The 16,679-nt window shown below is 35.5% G+C and overlaps 5 protein-coding genes and 1 long non-coding RNA gene across 10 annotated transcripts; 1 reads left to right on the plus strand and 5 right to left on the minus strand.

Annotated features, from left to right (window-relative positions):
• Positions 1 to 1,224: 1,224 nt before the first annotated feature.
• Positions 1,225 to 3,094, minus strand: LOC117902313. The gene is made up of 3 exons (XR_004649389.1): positions 3,054 to 3,094; positions 1,803 to 1,837; positions 1,225 to 1,299 (listed from the first exon to the last, which is right to left on the minus strand). It is a non-coding gene; the product is annotated as an uncharacterized LOC117902313 (long non-coding RNA).
• A 312-nt stretch (positions 3,095 to 3,406) lies between these two features.
• Positions 3,407 to 16,355, minus strand: LOC117902312 (REPTOR-binding partner). 2 transcript variants are annotated; one of them, XM_034813597.1, is made up of 5 exons: positions 16,218 to 16,355; positions 15,655 to 15,736; positions 15,472 to 15,593; positions 15,287 to 15,411; positions 3,407 to 3,417 (listed from the first exon to the last, which is right to left on the minus strand). In XM_034813597.1, exons 1-4 carry the CDS (start codon positions 16,266 to 16,268, stop codon positions 15,319 to 15,321), a joined length of 348 nt encoding a protein of 115 aa, XP_034669488.1. In that variant the 5' UTR covers positions 16,269 to 16,355; the 3' UTR covers positions 3,407 to 3,417; positions 15,287 to 15,318. The 2 variants fall into 2 exon arrangements, with proteins under 2 accessions (XP_034669488.1, XP_034669489.1); XM_034813598.1 differs by lacking the exon at positions 3,407 to 3,417 and having other exon boundaries at positions 15,281 to 15,411; positions 15,468 to 15,593; positions 15,655 to 15,734; positions 16,216 to 16,298.
• Positions 5,207 to 6,645, minus strand: LOC117902310. 2 transcript variants are annotated; one of them, XM_034813592.1, is made up of 5 exons: positions 6,497 to 6,645; positions 6,207 to 6,424; positions 5,978 to 6,145; positions 5,422 to 5,757; positions 5,207 to 5,365 (listed from the first exon to the last, which is right to left on the minus strand). In XM_034813592.1, the coding sequence occupies exons 1-5, from the start codon at positions 6,576 to 6,578 to the stop codon at positions 5,294 to 5,296; spliced, it is 876 nt and encodes a 291-aa protein (XP_034669483.1). In that variant the 5' UTR covers positions 6,579 to 6,645; the 3' UTR covers positions 5,207 to 5,293. The 2 variants fall into 2 exon arrangements, with proteins under 2 accessions (XP_034669483.1, XP_034669484.1); XM_034813593.1 differs by lacking the exon at positions 6,497 to 6,645 and having other exon boundaries at positions 5,978 to 6,135; positions 6,207 to 6,341.
• Positions 7,546 to 10,664, minus strand: LOC117902311 (E3 ubiquitin-protein ligase CHIP). Of its 3 annotated transcripts, XM_034813595.1 has the most exons (7): positions 10,629 to 10,664; positions 10,307 to 10,454; positions 9,333 to 9,531; positions 9,136 to 9,277; positions 8,915 to 9,020; positions 8,656 to 8,712; positions 7,546 to 7,867 (listed from the first exon to the last, which is right to left on the minus strand). In XM_034813595.1, exons 2-7 carry the CDS (start codon positions 10,427 to 10,429, stop codon positions 7,625 to 7,627), a joined length of 870 nt encoding a protein of 289 aa, XP_034669486.1. In that variant the 5' UTR covers positions 10,430 to 10,454; positions 10,629 to 10,664; the 3' UTR covers positions 7,546 to 7,624. The 3 variants fall into 3 exon arrangements, with proteins under 3 accessions (XP_034669486.1, XP_034669485.1, XP_034669487.1); XM_034813594.1 differs by lacking the exon at positions 10,629 to 10,664 and having other exon boundaries at positions 10,307 to 10,573; XM_034813596.1 differs by lacking the exons at positions 7,546 to 7,867; positions 8,915 to 9,020; positions 10,629 to 10,664 and having other exon boundaries at positions 8,685 to 8,712; positions 10,307 to 10,582.
• Positions 11,436 to 12,824, minus strand: LOC117902308 (replication factor C subunit 5). The gene is made up of 6 exons (XM_034813589.1): positions 12,735 to 12,824; positions 12,621 to 12,685; positions 12,115 to 12,565; positions 11,841 to 12,055; positions 11,694 to 11,771; positions 11,436 to 11,630 (listed from the first exon to the last, which is right to left on the minus strand). Exons 1-6 carry the CDS (start codon positions 12,767 to 12,769, stop codon positions 11,470 to 11,472), a joined length of 1,005 nt encoding a protein of 334 aa, XP_034669480.1. The 5' UTR covers positions 12,770 to 12,824; the 3' UTR covers positions 11,436 to 11,469.
• LOC117902309 (CD2 antigen cytoplasmic tail-binding protein 2 homolog) lies at positions 13,493 to 14,658 on the plus strand. The gene is made up of 3 exons (XM_034813590.1): positions 13,493 to 13,649; positions 13,709 to 13,901; positions 13,964 to 14,658. Exons 1-3 carry the CDS (start codon positions 13,552 to 13,554, stop codon positions 14,612 to 14,614), a joined length of 942 nt encoding a protein of 313 aa, XP_034669481.1. The 5' UTR covers positions 13,493 to 13,551; the 3' UTR covers positions 14,615 to 14,658.
• Positions 16,356 to 16,679: the final 324 nt, after the last annotated feature.

Here is a 16,679-nt window from a genome sequence, read left to right on the forward strand (position 1 = left end):
CTGTCAACGATTTTCTGAAACGAAAGTGGAAATATTAAGTATTAAGTGGATACGATTAAATGAGGAGGAACGCTGTGAGACGCGTTCGGACACGTCCCACATTTTCGTTCTTGGTTGGGGCGGAAAGGGGCGGTCCGGCTGTTGATGCTGATCAAGAATGTATATGTTTTATGGGGTCGTCATTTAAGCTTACCGTCCTATGCACTTTCGTGTTTGATGCATCACACCTCCACCACAACTTCGTGAACATTCACTCCAGTTACTCCAATTATCCCATCGTGGATATGTACGGACTTTGATTTCCAATCTTTTCCTATCCGCAATGTTTGCAAAACTGATTGACTTTTTTGAGTAATGGCTAGGTTTACAATGTTTGTAGTGGATTCTATTGGATCTATAGTACTCTCTTCTATTACTTTTACAGGATGAAATGTTGATGATTTTGTTGTATTCGCAAGTTTAGACGATAAGATTTCGTAATGACTTTCGTTGCTTAATATTTCCAACGGCTTTAGCATAACTAGATTTGTTATATTGGAATGTTTAGATGTCGTTTCATTTTGTATATATTGTAATTTTTTGTTCCCTTTTTTTTGGCGCCACAAGTTGGAAAGCTCGGAAAATTGTGTCCGGTTTGGTTGGATTTTGTAGGACTTTGGTTTACAATGCCTTTTCAACCATTCTTGATGTTTCTAAAATGTGAAAGATATTTTAAATTGTAATAGAATGCATACATAAGTATGCAATGTATATATGTATATATATATATGTATGCATACATATACATACATATATGCACGAAAACAAGACGAAGACGCTCTTAAATGTAGAGAAAACGAGGTGGAACGCTGTGAGACGCATCGGGTCCTTTTATACCCCGTACTCTGTCAGTATATACTCGTGCATATGTACATATGGGCCTTTCTCTGACGTCTAATGGGACAGTCGTTCGCACTGTTACCAGTACCTTTTACCAGTTACCAGTACCAGTTAGTCTTACAACGTTCCTCTTCTTTTTTATTTGCAATCTTAAGATTTATCTAACTGCCTTTAATGGGATTTGAATTGATGGTAAATAAAGTAGTAAAATAAGTCAAAAAAAAGTAGTAAATAATAATTAAATAGTTGTTTTGAAACTAGTTTTGAAAGTCCGTTTCATGTTGACCTTTCTACCGCTCGCTTTATATTTATGGCTACTATTCTTGCTTTATTCAATTACTTGCCTTTATTCGTTCTATGGTGGATATTTTCGTCTGTAAGCAATCAGTGCCAGCGATATATGCACCGACAATACAAATACTGAAAAAATGAAACCAATCTTTAAAGTATATATATTAATGTTTATTCCGCATTTAAAATTTGCTTTCATGACAAGAAAAGTCTAGACGTTTGTGGGTTGAAATTATAACTAATTGTATTTCTTAAAGTCCATGCCTTTTATAAGATTTACATATGATTTGGATCTTGATTGCATGCATTGTATGCATTGCATACAAAAATATCCTTTTTCCTTGTCTACCCTCGAACACTACTTTCTCCACTTGCGTTTTCCTGTCTGTTTTTGTCCATCTGAATCAGCGAGACAACAAATTTGTACGCAAATAAAAAGGAAGTCTGCTATCAACAGTACACGAGCAAATAACGCACATCGAAAAATTAAAAGAAACTTAAGAGTTTCGCTTGAAAACGTAAGACGCGGGAAAAAGGGAAAGCTGTAACGAGCATTTTCAGGGATTTTCTTGTGCGTTAAAACATTTTACAAAAATAGTAGGATAAAATTATACGTTTTACTTATTGCTTACCTGCATATAACAAATAGATACTTCATTTTGTATTTCTGAAAAAAACTGAATTGAAAGCGAGTAGAGAGAATATAATTTGTTTTAAATTTTCCAATCGGTAAGTCGTAAACTTATTTTCGAAGAAAATATGTCGTCAAGTATGTATGTGTTTTACATTTTACTTTTTTGGATACATCTGTCATCTACATCCACATCACTTATAAAACCAACACGCCCTTTAAGCTCGTTCTTCTCCGCCACAGCCGCACACTTCATGAGGCTGAGTGTGCGAGCGAGAGAGAGAATAAGCATGTTGATTTGGATCTGGAGTGGGTAGGAGATATCCACTGCAGATTCATTTCGCCATTCTGGCTATAAAAATTATCCAATTTGATTCTTAGTCGGGAATCTGATATCTATAGACATTCTCTACGGAACTGCGTTTCTTGTTTTCTTGCATCTTTAAAATTGTGGATGCCACAGTTGTTAGATTTTTGCGTTGGTGGAAGAGGGGCGGGTTGAAGTTTTGGAATACATATGCAAAATCTGGTTGCTCTAGCTCTTATAGTCTTTGAGATCTAGGCGCTCCTCAAGACGGATGATCGACGGATAGACGGAAAGTCACGCCTGAATTGGCTCGGCTTATGGTGCTTATGGTTAATATATATAATCCTGTACCTTCAATATTGTGGATGCCACAGACTTCTCCGGGCGGTAGTGGTTAGTAATCAAGAATATATATGTACGTTACGGGGTCGGAAGCACTTCCTTCTGGGTGTTACACACAACCACACAAAAAAAATCGCTCTACGCTTTGAGTATCGGGTTTAATAATAGTAGCCGAAATTCAAATACTCTAGGTTAAGCTTTTTTTAATGTTCTGATAACATATGAACAAAACTTTGGATGGGATGGAGCCGATATGATCCTTTAGAAATTCAACATATGAATAACATAATTTAAGTTTTAAACGATGAACAAATGTTTTTGTTTTTAATTACGTACGAATATTTATAAATATGCAAATTATTTTTATTTTTTGCTTCACTTTATTCTAATTTTATTTCCATTATCCATTTGATCTCAAGCCTTTCCCTTAAAACCACCGTAATCGCCGCGTGCTACGCAAATCCGAACTGAAATTTTGTATAAATGGTTTTAGAACGAAGTGGTGAAAACAAAGCCATCAGCTTCAATATAAGATTCATCGCAACTCAAGCGGTTGAATTCAAACAAAAGCCATTTAAACATACAGGGCTTAGCTCATAGTACCATAGTAGCCATCATGTTGCCTCCCACCACCCGCACCCACCAGTTGAAACCAAACGAACGATTGTCGGGCCTTGCCTACCCATTTATATTTATGTATGAACAAATATGTATCTATGTATGTACATATACATGCGTACACATAGGCATTGCACACAAAAAGATGCATGTGGATGTAAATAATTGCATACATGTGTATGTACACATATGAACACCAAAAATCGTTGCCGCCCGAAATTCTACACATACCCGACAAAAGAATAAATGTACTTTTAAAACGAACGTAAGCATGAGGTCTTCGGTGAGAATTATTATTTAATTTATTTACGAAACTGAAACTGGTTGGATTTCGAGCTAGAAAAATAGGCTTTTTCGAATGATGCATTATAAGGTCGATTTTCGATGCTATTAGATATGTAAATATTTATAATCATTTGACTTTAGAATGAAATTTGGACAATCCGAAGGTTCATAAATATTCATTGCATTTCAGAAAATGACACAAGGGTTTAAAATGTTCCAACTCGTTTATCGTTATAACGGCTTTTCTAAAAACAGAAACACATTGCAGATCACCAAAAGTTTTACTAAGTAAGTAAGCAATAGTATATTCCATTTGTATACATTAGTATTAGTACATTAAATACATACATGCATACTCCTCCTTGGCTTAATTAAAAACCATTCTTATATATGCTTACAAAATAATTTTTTTGTCGAAGAAAACTCGAAGAAAACTCGAACAGTTATCTAATTATTTACTTATGTGTGGTGAGCCAATGTAAAAATGTAAGAAGATGAGTAAGAACACTGTTACACGCAATTTCGAAAATGTTTTACTTTCATTTAATAAAGTGAAATATATAGATTTCATTTAAGTTCATTCAATGCCCATTAAAGAAATATCCACTTGTAATGTCAAAAACCCAGGCGTGAGTTTAATTAGAATACATGGTATAAAGAAGAGGAACGTTGTGAGTCGTTTTCGTGCGCGTCACAACTCTTAAGCTCGGACTCAGTCCCAATTTCGAAATGCAAAATTTATAAAGCTTTCGCCCTAGCTTTACCCCTGGCTGCAACGACTTGATTTTTTTTATAAATTGTTGCTGTGGGGCCAAGGATGTCAGATAAGGAACCGAACTAGGCCAAATTCTGATATTTACGTTTTTACCTCCTGAACCAATTCTGCAACATGCTGGCCGAAAGCAAATCAAAGTGTGACCCAGGGTGATAGAGCGACACTTAGAGGTAGCAAATATTTTCTCACATAACTTAAGTATCTTATGTACATATGTATGTACATCTGGTTTTAATGAAATCCGTAACGAAACTATTAAAGGAACTAATAATTGCCCATCTAAGTTGCACCTGAGGGTTTTTTTTTATCAAAAGTATGACCGGGACCCCAAAACTGACTTTTGCAACAAAAGTGGCGTCTAAATTCATTTCTCTTGGAGCTTATTTTATCCATTATATCTCTTCAGCTTTCCCTCGAAGATTGAGGATAAGTGGAAGGGTTTAATGGTTGAAGTTGAGGCGGCGGCGAATTCGACAGTGCGGGAGCCAGGCGTGGGATAACGGAGGACTCAAGAAGAAGAGCTCGCGGGTACGGCCGTACGGCGTGTACCGAACTAATGGACCAATCCGGGGAGCCACCGAGACGGCCGGCAGTGCTCCAGCGCATGTCCATGTAGGGTCATGAGATCACGAAACCAGCCAGGTCCCCTAAGAACAGAGTGGGTTCCGCTGTTGCTTGGCATCGAAGCGGGCAAGGGTATAAGAAGAGCCCAGCGACAGCAGAACTGACAGCCCAAGTGCGCGAGCAAAAGCGAGTGTCCAACTTACGCGAACAGTACAGACAGCGACAAAACGTCCGCCAGCTAGCCTCGCTGATTTTGACGGACAATAACAGTTCGTTACAATGTCGGGCACCCAAGTCAGAGCTACAAAGCTACTAGTGAATGTATGCAACGCACAGAAGGAAACGTTTCCGACCCCATAAAATATATACAAATACACTATTTTATTTCAAAAATAATTAAAAGTAAAGTTCTTGCACAGAAAAAAAGATTCTTTATAAAAATGTAAAGCCCAAAATCAATCATCCATCTAATTATCTATAAATAAAAAGTTTCATTTTGTTGAGTTGTGCTATTATTATTAATCTTTCATTTCCAATCTCATTCGGTGTCAAAAAATATACATATATTGTTTTTGAAATGAGATCCATGTGTGTTGATTTGTTATGACACACAATCGTTTTTTTCCAGTCTTTTCAGCATTGGTTCTTGAATGTTGTAATGCTTTACCATTTTCTGTGAAATAATTAAAATTAATTTTAAAATTTCGTTCGCACTCTTTGCTACCATACCTGACAAAAGTCGACATCAATGGCACAAATTGCCTGAGCAGAAGACCCGTTTGTAGATAATGTTCTGGGGTTTGCAACGCACCGAATCTGTGGTAAATTATCATTTCCTGGCTCAATGTAAACCATATTTTCTTGAACAAGGAATGAAACATTCAATGAATTCTGAACAGAGTCCATAAAATTTGTAGGGTGACAAATTAATTTGAAATACGGTATGGGCTGGTCGTTACCAGATCTGTAGATTTGTCGGATTTGTTTCAACGTATTGCTGACCGATGCTGAGCCCTCCTCCTTGCGCAGCAGCTTGTCACTTTTTTTTGGTCGCTTTTCTTCAACCTGCAAAAATCCAAGATTAATTATCGCAATTGTTAGGTCTTGTTAGGCCAAATACATCTACATATGTAAATGTACATATGAGTTAATGGTCCGATTTAGGTATTGAACAGACTTAAACTCCTGACAAATACTACTTTGACGATCAAACGTACATACATACATATGTACGTACGTAAATACATACATATGTATGTATGTATGTATGTACATATGCACTTACCAAAGTTTTTCGTTTGCGTTGAGCACGGTTCTTTTGAATGTGAAGTTTCGGTGCAACATCAATGAAAGCAATCATGCTGTCATTCGTGTATAGCGGCATTCCATATTTAATAACTTCTGTGCAAAGAGAGTCCCAATTTTCATCGTTGTCTTTAAAAACTAAATTAGTCTTATACAAATTACAGGTTATTTTGTGTCCATCATATAATTTGGAATGCTTTTCTACTTACAATAGCTGTGAGGACCATTTGATCTGTGAAGTTTGTGTTATATTGTATAGCCTTTCCAACCACTTCATGATTGCGCCTTAGCAACTCAGTGTCTAGTACAAGCTCCGTGGGATTTGTACGACGTTCTTTCTGTCCCTTTGATATTTCGTTTGATTGTTTAATAATAGTTTCTATGGCCAATATTGAAGCGTCGAAATTGTTATTTTCAATCTGTTGCTCTGATTAAACAAATTGAGTTCATTAATTAAATAAACATAATTACATTCAACATTCAATGTATAAGTACTTACCAATCTCTATATTTTTTTCAATTAGTTGTTGTAAGCACATAATCCGAGCAGCCTCTTCGCTGTCGATTGTAAGAGAGTCCATGATTTCTAAAACCAAAATGACAAATTTGATCTTTTAGACAAAACAATTGTCGTTTGTTTTTAAATTTACAAACTACATAAATACATATGTCATGTTTGCATGTGTAAGCAGGCTTCTTTAATTTGAAACAGTAATATAAGAACACAAAAGGGGTGTTCAACAATTTGAACCTCAGCATACCTTCAAAGAATTAGAATAATAATACTAAGCATTATGAATTAGCCTTTTTATACAACATGGCCAACCTTGTGCCAAATTAAACAAAAATTACTATTAAAAATAAAATAAACTGTGAAGATGATGTGATTTTGCAATGCCCATTTCACGCAATGGACACACTATAAATACTATTAATTCTGTGGTACTCACACACAAAAATACTAGCTCGGGTAGTATCGATAAATGGTACGAAAGGAGAAATAGTGTGATGCGTGCCGGTATAAAATAAATTGTTTCGCTTTCTCCTAGCTTTACTAAAGTTTTTATCACTTGAAACTCTGCTGAAAACTGAAGATTTGATAAAAATTAATATAGGTGCATTTACACCGAGGAATTATGTAGTCTTATGGAATAATTAATGGTGTTCCACTGCATGGTACATAGATACACCAGTACATTCAAAGATTGCGCCAATGCTTAAGCTGTGAAAGACTTACCTAGGACAAATGTTAATCGAGAAGATGCAACAAGTGTGGAGTTGGAAACTACAATAACGAACTAGAATTAGAAGGACCAAGATCAATAGCTATTATTGCAAGCACCAACGATATATTTCAAGCCTTTGACATCGCTTGAATCCAAGATACTTGAGATGCTGTATGCATTAAACAGGGACGCAAAGGTAGAGTTGGTCCAATTCCACAACCAAACTGTTGCTAATTGGGAAGTGCAAGTGGAGGAACGTTTCCGTATGCATTTTAAATTTGTGGTTAATTGGTACGAACAAGGAAAATAAAAGCACAACAGGTAGTTATCGGTTTTTTATTATCTGAATAAAAAATTCAATATCTTGACACATTTATAAGTATTAGCTATTACATTAATAATCAATAATCTAATGACCATTCGTTCTCAGTAATAAAAGAGTCGACAACTTCTTTCATTGAAAAATTTGGTATTAACTGATCCTGAGTCAGTTTTACTCGTGTAACAGGATCAAAGTGTCCAACTCGCTGCAAATGCTCTTCAATGTCTTTACGCTCGTATGTAATCCCCGATGGAGTTATCACAGGATCCGTTAGTATTTCAAAACTTATTTTCCCACATAGAAAATCTGGAACATCACGTTTCTGAAAAACAAGAAAAAAACAAATAAATCAAGATGGAATTAGAAAAGTTCTCAATCGTGGAGTCTTGTTGTGGTTGAAGACCAGTCCTATCTGAAACTAAAACTGAAAGAAGAATCAGCTGTGTTATGTTACTCTTATGCCAGTTGTGACAGAACAACTTTAACTAAAAAAAGAGTTTTTTATTGCATTGAGAATGCATGCGCTAATAATTAAGAGTTATTTGATTAATTTCCGTAAAATTACACTAGAAATTGTCTGATACATATTTTTTTTATTTTTGAATTTTTCAAAAAATCAGGAAAAGTAAAAAAAATGATAAATGTACATATGTATGTGAGTTAAAATGTTTTTTCAACTTTTCATTAAAAACAACATCTTTTTGGTGGTAGGCAATGAGCAAACAGGGTGAAAAGCCGTGGAAACCCCTATTTAAAACAAGGAGGAACGTTGTGAGATGTGTTTAAACCGGTCACTACTCACGAGGGCGGGCTGGAAAATATTCAGCCTACCAAAGAAAATCAATTTCTTGTAGCTTTGTCATTTTTTTCAACATACTTTTTTTTAAGCTCTATATATCTTTTCTATAAAAATTGATAGCGCAGAGTTTCCCTAGTATTTAGCCTTAGCCTTAGATTAAGTAGATGATTGGCCATGTTTCTATACACACTTAGTACCGGGTATAAAAGTGGGAACACTTCTCACGTTCCTTATCGATTGACAGCGTAATTTTGTGTAAAAAAGTTTAAAGCATTTACTAAAATGTATACTAAATTCGCTACGTGACATACCCTTCGACGTTCATCAACTTTGGAGTAGATGTTGTTGAGCTCTTTTATATGATCATCCTGAAATAATAAAAATTTGTTAAGTATTTTATTTAATAAATCTATTTCTGTAACAACAAATGTGAAAGACTATATTAGTATTAGTATTAGTTATTTAATAAAATGAAGGGATATATGGCGGAGGCAATCATAATCCGAAAAAAATAAGACCCTAAACATGTGTACTAATGAAGACCAGTAGCTAGAATTATCTGTTACTTACACACTCTTGTTCAATTTCTTGTTGCTTCTCTTTTAGCTGCTCTTCCTGCAAGTTTTCGTTTAGTTTTAAATTGGATAAACGATTCTCCATGTCATCCTTAATTAATCTGAAAAATAATTATGTAATAAAAAATGTTTTTTAAAGAATAATCTATATTTTGGAGATCAACCAAGTGAATACTATCTCAATACTTTGGGAAAGTTTTAAAGTTTAATCCATACCGGTTTAAATAACTTTGAAGTTCAATCTCTTCTTGAATTCGTTTTTCTTCCAAGACATTCCAGCGTTTTTTGCGTGCAAGTCTCAATTGCAATGTTATATCATCACCAAAGTTTTGTCTTTGTTCCTTTGACAAATCATAAGCTAAAAAATAAATGATTTTTGTAGAAATATAACTGATTAATTAATTACTACTAACCGCGTTGCAGATGCTTTATTGCTTCGTCATAGCTGTCTATCTCGATAAGGCCTTGCCCCAAAAAAAAGTGCCCTTTTAGCAAGTTTGCGTCGATATCCAAAGCTCGTCGACAATCTTGACAGCACAGCTCCCATCGTTTTAGCTTAAGATTGCAGAGCGCACGATTTGTGAAGAAAGTAGCATTTGTAGGGTTTTTTATCTTAAAAAAAAAATGAAATCCATTATTTAATATCCTGCACGAATTCAAAAAATTGCAGCTGTAGCTAGAATTATAATTTGTAATGCATCCCAGCAGTCTGCGTATACAAATTTTGTGTCCTAGTTCTTATTAGTATTTGGGATCTAAGCGATCAGCAAATAAAAACAACATTAGTAATTTATTTAGGTCCAGTTTAAGGAGTGTGTGCAAGTACCACAGTAGGGCAGACAGATTTTAACATCATCAGCGTACATTATCGAAGTATGTAATAATATGCTGTCACTTGAGGTAGGTCATTTATAAATTAAATGGCACTCCTGATGAAACATAAACGATATCTGACAACACATTAATAAACACAAGACGTTGTTTGCGATTAGAAAGATTGGGAAAGCCATTAAAACAGCTTCCGCAATAGCAGAGTATGTTTCACAAAGGTTTTACAATCAGAAAACCTTCTGCGAGGAGACGAAAGTTAAGGTTACCGATACTTAACTTATTGGACCATTCAAAAAGGTTTACGTACTGACGACTACATGCATACAAATGTATGTAGGTATGTAAAAGTTCTTATAAGAATGTCTTTGCGCACCGGACTGACATGTGTGTATGTACATATTCCCAATAAAGATTAAACTAGTTATGTATTTCTTTATTTGTTCGAACACTTCAATCGCATAAGCTTATGCGCTAAGTCTGGGGCCGAATTATACTGATTTATGTATGGACAGACATATGTAAGGACATATGTACATATGTATGTAAGTATACTTACAATAGCTTTCGAATAACAATTAATTGCGTCGTCGTATTTGCGAGCTGCAAATAAACAGTTTCCTTGTTCTTTCAATTGAAGATCAGATAAATTTGTCGTAGAATACATATGCTTGGTCGTCATGCTGGCAGATTATGCTGGATTACAGCTATTTACTGAACAATCAAGTTTCCCAATGCACTATTTTAGAACGCTGAACAGATATTTATTGCAAGCCAACACAACTTATTGTCCATTAACTTAGTGGTGACTGGTGGTAAAACTTTTAATTCAATTATTCCACATAATAGGGAACATCTGTTTTTATTGATGTTAATATTATCGTATGAAGTAATTGGGATGTTATAATCGAAATGTTTTTTGGAGATGACCAACTGTTCTAATAGGGGTACTCCGGGTTCTGATTAGCAAAAATTCAGCATAAAGCAAATTTAAATGTATTCCACATATGGGCAATTCTCTGACGTAGACTTGGACGTTCTTACGCATTGCAAGCGGTAGAACGGTCTAAATATTTGCCTTTTCACACTGTGTGTCTGCTATCGATATCGGATTATACACAATCAAGCAGAAAAGGCGTTCAGTAATTTGTTTCTTATAAATATGCTAGTTTTTTCGGACTCCCCGAAAACCATCCATGTACTACATGTTCTGTGCCGGCACTTTGAACTAAATATGGTTTCCACGCTTGGGTTCACAGAAATTAGTTTGACCACTTGACGTGACAGCTGATAATATAAGTAAGACTATAGACCCGTGGCAGTCCCGGAATGGACTGGTTCTGAGGCTCTGGCGTGGCTCGTTTTATTGCAAAATATCAGCTAGTCATCACCTGGATTTGATACCAACGCGTTGCTTTGATCAGCTGGCAGTGTGCCCGTTCGTGTTGGTCTCCGGATCTTTCGTTCTGCCTATTTTGAACCTGCCGTCCTTGCTAGGCATTGTTTCATCACGTGTTCAAGAAGCATCTGTTGCTGATGTAATGATCTGATAAGCGAATTTTTGGTGAGTATTAAGGTAGCTTTAAGAATTTAAAAAGGTTTACTGGTGGGACATGCGAATTTTAAACTATTCGAATAAAAACAATTGTGTAAAGATGTAATAGGATTGAATGAAAACATTTTATTTGTATAAAAACATATGCAATTGTATGATGTAACCTTTCATGTTGATTCCTTATGCAATGAAACCATGTCCCTGCATATAAAAAAAGCGGAAACCAACGCTGCCGTATTTGCAACATCAGTGCATCCCTTTGCTAAACGTTCTTCGATGTGTGCAAGCTTGACAATCAATGTATTCATAATCGAAACCGGAAATTCAACTGTTTTACAAAGAATATAATTAATCAAAGCAAAAGCAAACATTATATATTTTCAAAACTTACGTCTCATCACAATTAAATGCAACTCCGTAATAATGTCTTCGAGAGCTAGTCCTCTACCGCACTTGGCACCGTCCACATCTGCGTGAAGAAGTATATGCTTTTATGTTCATTTGTATATTTAACATACATTTAAATATTTATACATACTTTGAAATGAATCCTCAAAACTTTGACCGGAAAGCAAGGCCTTCAGTATGTTTTCAATATCTTGTCGTAGGGGATATCCAACACACATGTAAACATTATCCTCGTTCACTACATCAAATGCCATAGCAGTGCTCTGTAAAACGTTCAGAACTTTTCGCATATCGCCTTTCGAAAGAGTTAACAGTGCCTTTTTCCCATTCTCAGTAATCTGTATCCTATTGCAAGTATAATGCATTATAAACATTTGTTTTTTTTTTTTAAATGTAAAACTTACTCTTCCGACTGAACAATTTGTTCCAGCCTAGGTATCATTTTATCAGGAGACAGCGGCGCAAAGCGAAAACGAGTGCAACGCGATTGTAGGGCTGGGATTATTTTGCTTAGATAATTGCAGATTATACAAAAACGAACGTTGTCTGTGTACTTTTCAATGATACGTCGCAAAGCATTTTGGGCGTCGTTGGTCATGGCGTCCGCCTCATCCAATATAATTAGTTTGAAAGTATCGCAGAAAATTGTTCGGGTAGATGCAAAGTTAAGAATTTGGCCACGTACGATTCCTATACCACGATCATCGGAGGCATTGAGCTCTAGTACCATGGACTTGAACAGCGCCGGCGAGTAAAGTTGCCGGGCACATGCCAATATTGTGCTAGTTTTGCCAGTGCCAGGTGGCCCATAGAAAAGTAGGTGAGGAAGCTGCTTTTGGCTTATAAAGCGACTAACTAAAATTATATCAATCATTTATTTTGTTTATCTCTGCTATACTCATAAACTTACTTGTTGAAATGATTTCGTCGTGAGATATTAGTTCATCTAATGAATATGGACGATATTTCTCAACCCTAAAAATAGAATATTAGTATGCTTGAATTCATTTACAAGATTCCATACCATGGCTTGCGCAAAGCAGGTCCGTTGTCACTCATTTCAAGGAAAACTTTTAAACAAAAATAGTAAAATAATACGCGCCTTTTCTGAATATAAACAAAAATAATATCGATAGATATGGTGTCAATTCGATAGCTACTCCAGCTTAACATAACTTTTTTGAGTTAGCATTCTTCTGGAACATAGAACTAAGAACAATAATATAATCAGAGCCCTTTTCCAGCGAGCACATCTCGAATATATACATATTCGCTAGGGGGCAAGTCCTTCAAATTCGCATCGCTCGTTTGACAACTCCCATTTTTCATTTATAAAATAATAATGAAATAATAAATTCATCTTCATAAAAATATAACAAGCAAGTGTCTCTGTTCATTTCGTACCTCTTGGGATTGAGAGTCACACAATTGAGACATGCCCTCACGCACATTTTCATTAACTTGTTCGATTCGTTCTCCTGTTCTTTGTACTACACTATTTCACAGGAAAGTTCGACTTTGTTTGTTCGACGGTGCAGCTGAGCCCCCTTTCACACACATTAACGCAGTTCACAGATAACTTGAGAAACACAGACAAAAATTAGATGACAAATTTAAATGCATAAGTCGAGAACAGAACCAACGGCATTTTCAAAATATGTTTACAATTTGAGAAACATCCATAAACCGTACAGTAAGTGATTTGAACCGCCACAGAATCTATTCATTCTCTCCGTTCCAATTCAACAATCATTCGGAATTCGAATTATTATTTTCTGCATGCGGTCACATTTTATTTGTATAAACAGAACTTATAAATAATTGGTTTTTTAAAACACATAATGGCAACACGGAGAAAACGTTTACATAGCGATAATGAAAGAACGAGTAAAAAACATACTCTTGATTCGGATGAAGAAGATTCTGACCACTACGAACGGTAGGAATAAAATGTAAATATTATTGTTTTTTTATATTTTACAACCTCTTATCTTGCAGTGAATATATGAATGATAGTGACATTGAAGGAGGCGAAGATGGAATCCCTAAAGTAGAAGACAATGTAAAGGTGACACCTTTTAATATGCGAGAGGAGTTGGAGGAAGGTCATTTTGATAAAGATGGCCACTACCATTGGAATAATGAGGCGGAAATAAAAGATAATTGGTTGGATAACATCGATTGGGTTAAGGTATGGACGATTACATTATTAAATGAATTATTTGTTAATATGTCAATCATTTTATTTAATAGATAGAAAAAGGTGACTCAAAAAATGACGAGCAGGGCTTAAATTCGTCGGATAATTCTATGGCAGCCCCGGAGAATCCCTTCAACTTGGCATCGACTCTAAGACAAATGTTGGAATATTTAAAAGAGGGGGAAAGTGTTCAGCAAGCTTTGAAAAGATTGGGAAATCAACGACCAGCGGTATCAACTTTAGAAAAAATAAGACAAAAGAAAGCTGGTATTGTTGATCCGAGAACGAAAGATATTTTGAAGCTAACTGAGCTTGCAAATGAAGTACTTTTGAAAACTGGCAACATGAATATATATGAGGAAACTACGAAAAGCATTGAGTTAAAGCTCACAGATTTGCCTGGTACGAGCAAAGCTGCAGTTGATGGTGAGGTCGACATGTATGCTGATGATTTCGATGTGAAAGAGTCTCAGCGTGTGAAAGCGCGTACCACATCAGATCAAACTGTGACCAATTCGTCTGAAGTTATGTGGGAGTTTAAGTGGACCCAAAACACCGATGAAATTCAAGGCCCTTTTACCACAGAGAAAATGTTAAAATGGTCTAAAGAAAAATATTTCAAAAGTGGAGTATATGCTAGAAAATGTGGCGAAAAATCTAACTTTTATTCCAGCAATAGAATAGACTTTGAATTATATTTGTAAATCAATATACCACATTTACGTACATAAATACAAGCTATAATTAATGCGAATAATATTTATTCAATATACATATGCATGTGCATATTTGTTTATAAATATGTATATGTTTAGTTTATTGGGCTTTCTGCTTAAATGGATTGGAGCATTCCGTGTACGGTTTCCGTGTGTGTACGGCTGTGTCCGATGAGACTGGCTTTATGCTTAAATTACTTCACACACTCCACGCACTGGTAGGTGCCCTTCTGATTCCGTAGACTTTTAGAATATTCTAGAAATTATGAGCACTGAGCACACTGGTGAGGTCGTTCCACCGTGTGATTGCGGCTCGGTTTCAAATATTTTCTGACTATCACACAGCTGTGCCCAATCCACCTGATGGCTTAACTCACAGATGGCTCTGGAACGGAAGATGCAAAATATGAAAGTAGATTCGCGGCAACTTCAGCGTTTCCTCTCGTTTTTCTTTTTATAATTTATTTTGCTTACAGGTACGTATGTAGATGCATATAGTTTACATGATTTTTTTTAATTCTTATTTCCTGTGCTGTTTAGATGTGCATATTTACCGAAGCTCATGTCGTAAGAGCTGCTTTCTTTAACGATATACAAAAATATGACCAATTTGACAAAACATTACCAAAGGGTACAATGAGAGAACTGTTAAACTTAAACTTTTTATAGGAATAGTTATAGAGTTACATGACTTATTCTTGTTTAATAATTCCGATTTCTTTCAGTAACTGGTCTGTGTTGGTTGCAGAGAGATTTTCATTTAATTGTCTACTCCATAGTATGTACTGTAAGCAAAAAAGACCCAATAAATAAGTTTAACTAGACATTGTAATATATATACCAACGCGTTCCAGTTCAGCTCGCAGTGCAACGACTGCTTTTTCACGATCTGCAACTAACTCCTCAAGGTACTGATAGCGTAGTTTTTTGCGGGCACGGCATTCCCTTGCACTTTGCCTGCTACGTTCTAAAAAAAATAGTTGTGAAGGTGTAGACGAATTATTCGAATTAATTAACATTTATCTTACCAAGTTTTGCCTTTATGTCTATTTTCTCGGACGATGTTTTTCTTCCAGGCTTCCGTCCTCTCTTTCCACATTCTTTGCGAGTCTGTTAATAATTGTATTTTAGTAAAGTTGCATATCAAGTAAGTTAAGGATGGATGCTACGCCAGCGAAGTGAGCTTTCGCTCAGATTGGTTCAGAGCACAAAATTCCTAAATATTGCTATCTATGTACCATACTCTAATCAACCTTGTGGTAAAATTATGTACATATGTACATACAACCTACAGACTATTATCAAAATACAAATACAAACAAAATAAACATATGTACATACATATGTACGTACATATATAACAAACATTTTTTAAATTTTACCTTCTCGCCAAGAAGTGCAAGCACAAACCAACTTAAAAAACTAATATCTATTCAAAATTACTGGAAATATTCATTTCAAGAGCTTTTGCTGAACCCAAGCAAAGTGTTTTGACCAAAAGAACAACACTAGGAAAATGCGCAGTTAACTATTATCTTTGTTCGCATCCAAAAGTTAACACCTAATAAAGCATACTATGTATGTTACTTACTGATGGAAAAGCTTCCTCCGTGACAGCCATTTTATTATTTTGGGATTCCATTTAGTTTATTTGTTTTTAGCTTTGACTGTAAAATAACACCTTTGAAGTAGGAAATACTTTTGCATCTTTTGTTGTGTCCAAGCCATCAAAACACTAATATCACAGCCAAGTTACCTTCCCAAAGTACGATACAATTTGGAACAGTGGAATAGGATCAACTAATTTCTAAAACAAAACAATATGTGAGGAAGTACTGCTAGCCTACTCGAATTCATTAAATTTTGACTAAAAACCTTTTTCAAAAACTGTGCTGATATAGAACGACAGTAAAGACAATTAGCAAAATTGTTATTTTCCGTACAAATCGTTATTTTATGCACTTTTTTGTTTTTTGATGCTGAATGGTGCCAGTGTTATTCAGTGTTTCACATCTGTGACATTTTTTGACCGTTCCACCGGGAGTGTAAGCGA

This window comes from Drosophila subobscura, chromosome U (genome assembly GCF_008121235.1).
Source record: "Drosophila subobscura isolate 14011-0131.10 chromosome U, UCBerk_Dsub_1.0, whole genome shotgun sequence".
NCBI classification, from domain to species: domain Eukaryota; kingdom Metazoa; phylum Arthropoda; class Insecta; order Diptera; family Drosophilidae; genus Drosophila; species Drosophila subobscura.

Bases quoted from the DNA above. Each gene is read 5' to 3' on its own strand.
- LOC117902312 (XM_034813597.1), bottom strand. From the start codon at position 16,268: ATGGAATCCCAAAATAATAAAATGGCTGTCACGGAGGAAGCTTTTCCA. The intron at 15,594-15,654 runs GTAAGATAAATG...TATTTTTTTTAG, and splicing joins AGACATAAAGGCAAAACTTG to AACGTAGCAGGCAAAGTGCA. The intron at 15,412-15,471 runs GTTGGTATATAT...TTTTGCTTACAG, and splicing joins TGCGAGCTGAACTGGAACGC to TACATACTATGGAGTAGACA.
- LOC117902308 (XM_034813589.1), bottom strand. From the start codon at position 12,769: ATGAGTGACAACGGACCTGCTTTGCGCAAGCCATG. The intron at 12,686-12,734 runs GTATGGAATCTT...TTCTATTTTTAG, and splicing joins CCTGCTTTGCGCAAGCCATG to GGTTGAGAAATATCGTCCAT. The intron at 12,056-12,114 runs GTAAGTTTTACA...TACTTGCAATAG, and splicing joins CAAATTGTTCAGTCGGAAGA to GATACAGATTACTGAGAATG.
- LOC117902309 (XM_034813590.1), top strand. From the start codon at position 13,552: ATGGCAACACGGAGAAAACGTTTACATAGCGATAATGAAAGAACGAGT. The intron at 13,650-13,708 runs GTAGGAATAAAA...CTTATCTTGCAG, and splicing joins GATTCTGACCACTACGAACG to TGAATATATGAATGATAGTG. The intron at 13,902-13,963 runs GTATGGACGATT...TTTATTTAATAG, and splicing joins ATAACATCGATTGGGTTAAG to ATAGAAAAAGGTGACTCAAA.
- LOC117902311 (XM_034813595.1), bottom strand. From the start codon at position 10,429: ATGACGACCAAGCATATGTATTCTACGACAAATTTATCTGATCTTCAA. The intron at 9,021-9,135 runs GTATGGATTAAA...ATTATTTTTCAG, and splicing joins CTTCAAAGTTATTTAAACCG to ATTAATTAAGGATGACATGG. The intron at 7,868-8,655 runs GTATGTCACGTA...CTTGTTTTTCAG, and splicing joins AAGTTGATGAACGTCGAAGG to AAACGTGATGTTCCAGATTT.
- LOC117902310 (XM_034813592.1), bottom strand. From the start codon at position 6,578: ATGGACTCTCTTACAATCGACAGCGAAGAGGCTGCTCGGATTATGTGC. The intron at 6,146-6,206 runs GTAAGTAGAAAA...AATTTGTATAAG, and splicing joins AAATGGTCCTCACAGCTATT to ACTAATTTAGTTTTTAAAGA. The intron at 5,758-5,977 runs GTAAGTGCATAT...GGATTTTTGCAG, and splicing joins AACGCAAACGAAAAACTTTG to GTTGAAGAAAAGCGACCAAA.